Raw genomic sequence first — 8,891 nt, forward strand, 5'->3', positions numbered from 1 at the left:
TCTAGAAAAGAATTAATAGTTTTATGACATAGAAATCTCGAGCGTATGTTAGAACGAGGTAGAAAATTCTTTAAGAACGGAAGCCGCTACGGGGCTTACAGAAGTGACTCTACCCTTTATGAGCATTGTGTTACCAGTAAACATTATATATTAAAGTTTGACACTTCCCTGCCAAAAAAAAAAGCTATGTTGGATCTGATTCATTCTGATGTTTGGCAAGCACCGGTTGTATGCATAAGAGGAGCCAGATATTTTGTCTTTTTTATTGATGATTTATTTAGGAGATGTTGAACATATCAAATCAAGAAGAAATCGGATATTATTCTAGTCTTCAAAGATTTCATGCACATGTTGTACTTAATTTTAACAAGAAAATCAAGTGTTTGAGAACTGAAAATGAAGAATAATATACCAGTGATGAATTTAATGTATTTTTCCAACATGAGAGTATCGATAGACAGTTCATTATAGCTTATACACCTCAACAGAATAGAGTGACAGAGCGTAATAAGAACTTTGTTGGATATAACAAGAGATGTGTTGAAGACTATGGGTCTAGCCACGTCATTTTTGCCAGAAGCAGTCGAAATTGCTTGTTATATCATCAATCGTTATCCTTAATTGTCGATTGATCTGAAGACATTAATAAAGATTTGGACAGAAAAGCCGACTGATTATTCTCATTTGCTTACATTTGGAAGTCTTGTGTACGTTTTGTACAATGAGTAAGAAAAATCGAAATTGGATTCAAAATCCATAAAATATATCTTCTTGGCTTATGCTGATGTAGTAAATGGGTTTCACTTGTGGGATCCTATTTCCACAAACTTATCATAGGCAGGGATGTTATCTTCGAGGAAGATAAAGTAAAAAGCGACAAAGACACACTCAATTCAAAAATTCCTATAATTCAGGTAGAAAATAAGACAAACAAAGATCAAATTTCTTGTGAGGCAGTTTATAGCACAAGAAACGAGAACATGTTGAGTATGATGTTTTCAAAGTGAGACAGTCGAATTGAGAGAGAAGGCCGCAAAGATGTGTTTCAGGTTGTCACTGAATTATCTATTAACAGAGGACAGTGAGCTATCAAGTTTTCATGAGGCTACTCAAAGCTCGGATGTATATATATGGATGACATCAATGTAGGAAGAATTGGAGGCATAGACAAGAATAAAACTTAAGATATTGTCACACTACCACGAGTGAAAGTCAATGTTAACAGATGAGTTTATAAGATCAAACGTGATGGAAATAACCAGATAGAGCAATATCGTGCTAGATTGGTGGTAAAATTGTATACTCAGAAAGAAGACATTGACTTCAATGAGATATTTTCTCCTCTGGTTTGGCTTACAATAGTCAAGGTTGTGTTGGCACTGTTTGTGGTGTTTGGCCTATATATAGAACAACTACATGTGAAAGGCATTTCTTTATGGAGATCATGAAGAAGAAATCTATATGCTCCAGCTAGAAGATTTTACAGAAAAAAGTAAAGAGAACATGGTTTGAAAGCTGAACAAATCTCAATATGATTTTAAATAGGCGTCGAGGTATTGGTACAAAAGATTTGATTCTATATAATGATCCTTGGATGCAAAGACTTAGTGCCGACTCTTGTACATATTTCAAGATGTCTGTAGATGTTTATATCATTTTGTTGTTGTATGTGAAAGATATGTCAATAGCAAGCCACACAAAAAATCAGGTCCAGTAGTTGAATGCGCAGTTGACTAGGGAATTTGATATGAAGGACTTGGGATCAACAGAAAAGAATCTAGGGATGCAAATTCACCAAGACATAAGTAATAGAAAATTGAATTTTCAAGAACAATTATTTGAAAAAAAATCTTGCAACGCTTCAATATGCAAGATAGTAAGCCAATTTTGACCCTCATTCTTGTTTACTTCAAGTTGTTATCCAATATGTGTCCTAACAGTAAAGTAGAGAGGATGAAGATGTCTCAAGTGCCATATGCATCAACACTCGGCAGTGAAAAGTTTGATGTTCGTTATGATATGTTCAAGACCAGACATTGCACAAGAAATGGGATCAGTTTGTCGATACATTGAAAATCTTGGACAAGAACATTGAAGTGATGTTAGGAAGATCCTTACAGACATTAAGGCTACTTGAATGTTACATTATGTTTTGGAGGGTCAGATTTTACACTCAAGATCTATGTCTATTCAGATTATGTATATGATCTTGATAAGAAAAAATTTACTACTGTTTATGTGTTTAAATTTGCAAGGGAGCAGTAAACTGTGTTTCAAACTTGAAATGAGACAATATAGATTAAAAGATTATTGAAGGAGATCGAACACAAACAAGATAAAGTTCCTTTGTTTTGTTACAATCAGAGCACCTTGCACATTGTAAGGAATCCAGCTTTTCATTCTAGAGCTAAACACGTTGAAGTCCAATTTAACTTTGTTCAAGAAGTAATAGAAAAGGAAGTGTGGATATGCAGAAGATCCATGCAAGGATAACATAGTTGATATTCTGACCAAGCTTTTGAACACTATAAATTTTAATGCAGATCCTCAACTAGCCTAGAAAAAACGTAAACTACAGAAAATGAAAAGATTGAAATGATGTGTAGATGTGTTTGATTTTCCATAAAATCTCCAACTGGGAGAATGTGAACAATGGATGAGTTGGTTGTATGAATGATTGGCAGAGTTGCCGGCGGAACATGGAAAATCAAAGTGCATGTTTTGTAAAAAAATGTAGGCTGCGCATTGATGATGGTAGGTGGCCTGCAGAAAAGGAAACTGATTTTTGGATTGTGTTGCACTTAAATTCGGATGAAATTTTAATGTTCACACCATGAAGCTTCACAATAAATAGAGGCAAAATTCAATTATTTCATTTATCTCATTCTCAAATTCTCTCTTCATCTAATAAACATTTTTATTTGAGTGTTAATTTATATAACATTTGTGAGATATTTGTTCTTCTGTATTAAGAGAGTGAATATTCTATTTGAAAACATAGTAAGAGATTATAACCCATAAATATTATATTAGAATTCTTTTCATATTACTTGCTATTTTTACCCTAATAATTTTTAGGTCGATGTAAATCTCGGTATCCATTTTTATACTTTATTTACGTAGTTCTATCTCAAGATGTCGTATCTGAGATTAACAATAATATGACACTACATGAATTATATGTACATTCATCATTTGATCGTGCATAAAATAAAATATTTTGTTAACACATATTTATATTACAACGATTGTATGATAACATTGTTTATGTTGAGCAACAATTATGGGATTTTACGGAGCTATAACTGGTCGCTTTTTTAAAAATTTCTTCGGATTGTGTGGTTTATCTTTTTGACATGTGGTCTTATGATGATATGGAGATCATATATTGCATTCTTGTTTGACTGATTGAGTTCTGTTAGATTCATTAGATATTTAAAAAGTTGATTAAAATTGAAATATTTTAGTCTTTGTATCACGTAATCGTACCCAATTTTGATGTTGAATGCCATATTATATGTATCTTTCTAGTGCCAAAAATCGTATCATTTCGAGGAAAGATTGGTAGCAAAAGTACATATACATCTGTCAGATATCGTGAAAATAACTGATATCTACGTACCTCAATCAATTTATCAATAATTTAAATCCTCAAAAAAATCATGTGTATGATTTATTTGTTATTTGTTGATTTATATGATGTTAATAAAATAAAATATTTCTTCTATTAACACTCATTTTTTTTAGTTAGACACATCAATACCACTTAGCATATCATATTGAGTTCGTCTGTTATTGAGATTCGTTATATATATGATATGATATTGCATTATAAAAATGTTTATTTATCTTTCTTCGGTCCGACTTAGGCAGTTGCTGGCTTCGAGGCTGGCCCATATCTCTCCGTTGGGTCGTTCACCAACATATTATGTATAATCTTTGTCAACACTCACTATGTTGTAGTGGTACACACGTCTCCCGAATCCGTGAAAATGCTGCTCATAAACAGATCACAAATTTCGCTCTGACCTTCGTGTGTAGTTGTTTCATATGCATCACAACAATCGAAATATGGTGATGAAGTTCTTAAGTATGAGTCATACTCTAACTATTAACTACAGACTTTAGTACAACTTCAAGCATTTGGTCCAAATTTCCAGATTCTTGTTTCAAACTACTAGTTCTTGTTCCTCAGATACATTCAGTATCTACACATATTGGATTCCATGTAGAGTAAGTCCTAAAAATGCTTTCCATATCCATGTGTCTCATCTTTGAACTCAGAAGCCTGTCTTCACATGACCACCTCAACCACTTTGGGACACCAGAAGATGTCTATCACCCAAATGAAACAATGGTAAGGCATGGACATGGAAAAAAAACAAAATGGACGAAAAACAATACTTACACCTAACTGTTGTGTCTTAATCTCGCATTATCCAAATTCCGTTCCTCAAACATAAATCCACGACAATTTGTTGGCATAGAAATTGGAAGATCACTCGGCATAAGCTATAGAACACGTGAATTTACATTGTGTAACGATCGTTACCTCTTCAAGAGAGTGTTGCTTACATGTTTACAAAATAAAAAATGATTAGATCGATCTCCTTGATCCATTTTCCATTCTCCACTACTCTGTGTCATCAGAATTTTTATCCCCATTGGAACTGGCTGTTCCAGAAGTCTCTGCATCACCCAACAGTGGATCGGACGAGCCTAAGGGTTCATTTCCTCCGTCACTATCACCTTCCATAAAGGAATTGAAGGCAAGTTGCCCCGAGTAGAGGAATAATCCAAGAGCATTTGCCCCAAAGACAAAAGTAGCAAGGTAACACATTCCATTTATTATAGTTCTGCGGATTGATGAAGAAAGATAATAAGCCCACTATAACTAGGAAACAAACTTGCTAGCAAGTTACAAGATTTACCTGATGGTTATGGTTATCTGGCGGACCTGAAAAATGGTTAAAATTTTAACATCAGTGCATTGGACGATAAATTTTGCAAAGTCCTAATGAAGTTCGATAATAAAAATCAAACCAAACAAATCGAACTCGAATTCGAATTTTAAATAGAGCCCAAAACATTACATTTTTTAGTTTCGAGCATTTTCAAGCTCGAACTCAGATATGCAAAAATGACTAGAATTCGGCAGATTCAATATGTTTACACCACACTACCATAATTGATTATTAAATAACTAAACGTCATGGAATTTACCTACACAACACATCCAACCACCAATAACATGATGAAGTTATTAACTACAATCTGATACAAGCTGACTTGATTTCGCCCAAAACACAAGTTAATTGGGACATTCTTGTGTACACCACATCAAGCATTTTTCTTGGAGCAATGGCCTTAAACAGAACCAACATTATTCATCAAAGAAAATTTCAGAAAAACGTTCGATTAGGCTTAACTCACGCCACCTTAATAAGGAACAAATGCTAGACTTGGTCTATGCAAGAGTTTTTTCCTTTAATTAGCACAACTTAAATAGAGAACAAACCGAGTAGCTATCCGAAAGTGTTTGGCGATTTAGAGAAGCTTCGATAGTTGTCGTAAACTTGTAAAGAATTGTCGCAATCACAGCAGCTGTTAATGCACCTAGAAAGGCTTGAACAGGTGAAGGGGGAGACTTGGCTGTAACTGGAGATAAAGACATTGATTTCAATCTATCTACAGCCTCCTCCTTCAAAGATTTCTTTGTCCCCGATGACCGAAATTTCTGAAATAAAATTAACCGTGATTGATAAAACAAAGGCTTGATTAGCAAATTCTACAAGATGGTCGCATTAAAGTTGAGAAATGAGAACAGATTATTATTTGTGATAAAAAATGTAGACGCGAATAGAGGATAAGCAATTTTCAAAGAAAATGACAACTTCCAACAGAAACTTTTCAGTCTGAAAATGATTTCTAAATTACAACGCTTAGCATCGAAGAAATACGCACAAAAGCGTATGGAACTTGAAGGTGAGTTTGATTCATTCTCGCCAAAATCAATGCAACGCCGTACGGAAAAGACGCGGAAAACTAGAAGAACAACGAATGAAGTACCATTTCTTTGGCACGCTGAGCGCGGCGGCGGAGGGATCTGAAGAGAAAAATGGTGATGGCACCAGTGAGGAAGACACTGGTTGCTGTCTGGAGGACGGTGGGGTCGTCAGTGGTATTAAAAATGGAAGGAGCTGAGGGAGGTAACTCGACGGGACCCTCCACCGTCGGCGCCAAAAGGGTTGTGTCTGCAGTTGTAGCGGCGGTGAGTACTTCAGAGAGCTGGGCAAGCCATGTCTTGTGGGCAGAGCAGCGTGAATAGTGATGATTGGGTTTGATGGGTCTGGAAGGAAATTGAGGAGGACGCGAAAACGGCAATGGAGGAGGTGAGAACGGGAAGAAGGCGGCGGCGGAGGAGCGGAGGAGTTGCAGTTGAGGCTGCCACATTTGGCGGGTGGACAGGATTATCTATTTAGCTATTCAACTGATGATAAATTTGTTTCCTTTGATTGATTATGGCACATTATCATGAAATGGTACAACAACCAGATGCATGTGGTACAAGTATGACTGACGCTTTTGTGGGTAAAATTTGAAAATTCATATTAAATTATTATTATATATATATATATTGAAAATATTGAAAATTAATGTATGATGATAAGTAATTATTTTTGGATTATTTTCAAAAAAATTCTATAAATAGATTTCTCAATATGTGGAAAAAAATATAATTGAGTGGAGAAAATTTTACAAATTGTGTATTTTAATATATTTTGTGAGTTTGAGATTTTTATTTTTTACCGTAAATTTTTTTTTTAACATGTTATCAACACGATACTCGAATGTTCTCCATATTTTTTCAAACTCCAAAAACAATAGAAAGGTAACAATATTCAAAAGTAAAAATATTTATTTTATTGTTTATTTATTTTCATTGTGTATATATTTAATATATAATATCATGTTATCGTATGAAAGGAATCCATGACATCACATTATAATAACGTGATATGATTATATTATTACATTGTTTATATTTTTATTGTGTTACTGTTTATTTATTATTATTATATATATATATATATATATATATATATATATATATATATATATATATATTTGAATAATATCATGTTATTATATAAAAGAAGTCTATGCACCTCATTATAATAACGTGATTTGAATATTTCAATGTGTATATATTGTTATTGTGTTTATAATAAATATATATACATATATATATATGTCTAATGTCACTATATTATATAAAAAGAGTCTCTGACACCTCATTATAATAATGTGTTGTGATATATATAATTATTTAAATATGATTAACATTGTATGCACCATATTATTATCATGAAATTATGCATATACATACATTTATTTTTTAAGATTTTGCATTTGTATAAACGGTTAGTTTTTGCCTTATAAATATGATTTCACAAACATATTTAATCACTACAAAATTACTCTTCCTCCCTAAAAAAATGTCTTCATCATTTTTTCGAATAAGAAGAAGATGTTTCTTTCAAAGTTATTTTGTATAATTATTTTAGTTATTATACTTACTAGTTTTGTATTTATCAGATAATATCTGCCTCGCGTTTTTTCTTTATTTTTAAGAATGCTTGTACTTATAATTTATCTGTTACTTTGTATTGTCATATTAATATATTTAGAACTTAACTAATACAATGCATTTTTCTAGTACCACCATGTCAAATTTGTCAAAGCTCGAATTCGTTGCGCTCGACATTACGGGAAAAAATTATATGTTATGGACTCTAGATGTAGAAATGCATCTCGAGTCATTGGATCTAAATGAGACCATTTGTGGGGACCCGGACGCTAATCAAGTTCTTAATCATCATTGGGACAAATTAATCAATTATAAAACAGGGTCTAAATTTTTTTAAAAAATACAAAGCAGAAACGTAATGTAATTTACTCAAATTACATATTAAACGTGAACATACAAATCTTGTGTTATCTACAAGAATTCAACTAGGTTCAACTACATATCAGTGCTGAATCCTATGTTACTTCGAAGCCCGGATCTCCACGCTATCTAATCTTCTCTCATCCTGTTCTTGACCCTGATCCAGCCCCACCTGTTGTCATGCACACATACAAAACAAGATAACAGCCGGATAACTCCGGTGAGATATAAATATCCCAGTATAAACAATGTATACATGCAATCATATAAAGCATATACAAAAGCATATATAAGAAATATTCTTAACCTGTATCAAATCAGACTACATAAATCAATATCAAGCATTCAATAATCATGAATGATATAAAAAATGTAAATCAACATGTCATATCAGACTCAACTCAACCGACGCGTAGTCTCAGACTCGACTCCACTGACGCGTCGTCTCAGACTCGACTCAACTCTAACCTAGGGATCCCGATGTTTGGATATAGGTAATTATATCGAATCTCAGTCGATAGGAATGAATCAATCCCTAAACGGTATCGTATAATTAATATATCCAGTGTCTGGGTGAATCAGCCGCAGAATTGACGACTCAGTCAATAACCCGACGAATCAGCCGGTCATTAGGCGAATCAGCCAATAATCAGACAACTCAGCCTGTAATTAAGCGAATCAGCTTAAGTTTAGACGAATCAGTCAATAACCAGACGAATCAGCCGGTGACTAGGCGAATCAGCCTATAATAAGACGAATCAGTCAATAACCAGACGAATCAGCCGGTGACTAGGCGAATCAGCCTATGACTCAACGACTCAGTAATCAATACATGCAGTCAGTATCTAAGCAAATCAATCAATGACTAGCGAATCAGCAGTCATTACATGCAGTGACTATAAATCAATAGACTACAATCATCAGTCTCATCAATTGCAAA

At 33.7% G+C, this 8,891-nt stretch overlaps 1 protein-coding gene across 4 annotated transcripts; it reads right to left on the minus strand.

Annotated features, from left to right (window-relative positions):
- Window positions 1-4,072: 4,072 nt before the first annotated feature.
- LOC140830834 (uncharacterized) lies at window positions 4,073-6,503 on the minus strand. Of its 4 annotated transcripts, none has more exons than XM_073194346.1 (5): window positions 6,070-6,503; window positions 5,519-5,737; window positions 4,932-4,957; window positions 4,576-4,856; window positions 4,073-4,335 (listed from the first exon to the last, which is right to left on the minus strand). In XM_073194346.1, the coding sequence occupies exons 1-4, from the start codon at window positions 6,451-6,453 to the stop codon at window positions 4,634-4,636; spliced, it is 852 nt and encodes a 283-aa protein (XP_073050447.1). In that variant the 5' UTR covers window positions 6,454-6,503; the 3' UTR covers window positions 4,073-4,335; window positions 4,576-4,633. The 4 variants fall into 4 exon arrangements, with proteins under 4 accessions (XP_073050447.1, XP_073050446.1, XP_073050445.1 ...); XM_073194345.1 differs by having other exon boundaries at window positions 4,553-4,856; XM_073194344.1 differs by having other exon boundaries at window positions 4,416-4,856.
- Window positions 6,504-8,891: the final 2,388 nt, after the last annotated feature.

The sequence above is a fragment of the Primulina eburnea genome, chromosome 4, assembly GCF_022965805.1.
Source record: "Primulina eburnea isolate SZY01 chromosome 4, ASM2296580v1, whole genome shotgun sequence".
NCBI lineage: Eukaryota > Viridiplantae > Streptophyta > Magnoliopsida > Lamiales > Gesneriaceae > Primulina > Primulina eburnea.

What these genes read in the sequence shown, in the direction of transcription:
- LOC140830834 (XM_073194346.1), bottom strand. Translation starts at nt 6,453, where the DNA reads ATGTGGCAGCCTCAACTGCAACTCCTCCGCTCCTCCGCCGCCGCCTTC. An exon ending in CTCAGCGTGCCAAAGAAATG is followed by an intron (nt 5,738 to 6,069) that starts GTACTTCATTCG and finishes ATTTTATTTCAG; the next exon opens with AAATTTCGGTCATCGGGGAC. An exon ending in CACTTTCGGATAGCTACTCG is followed by an intron (nt 4,958 to 5,518) that starts GTTTGTTCTCTA and finishes ACCATTTTTCAG; the next exon opens with GTCCGCCAGATAACCATAAC.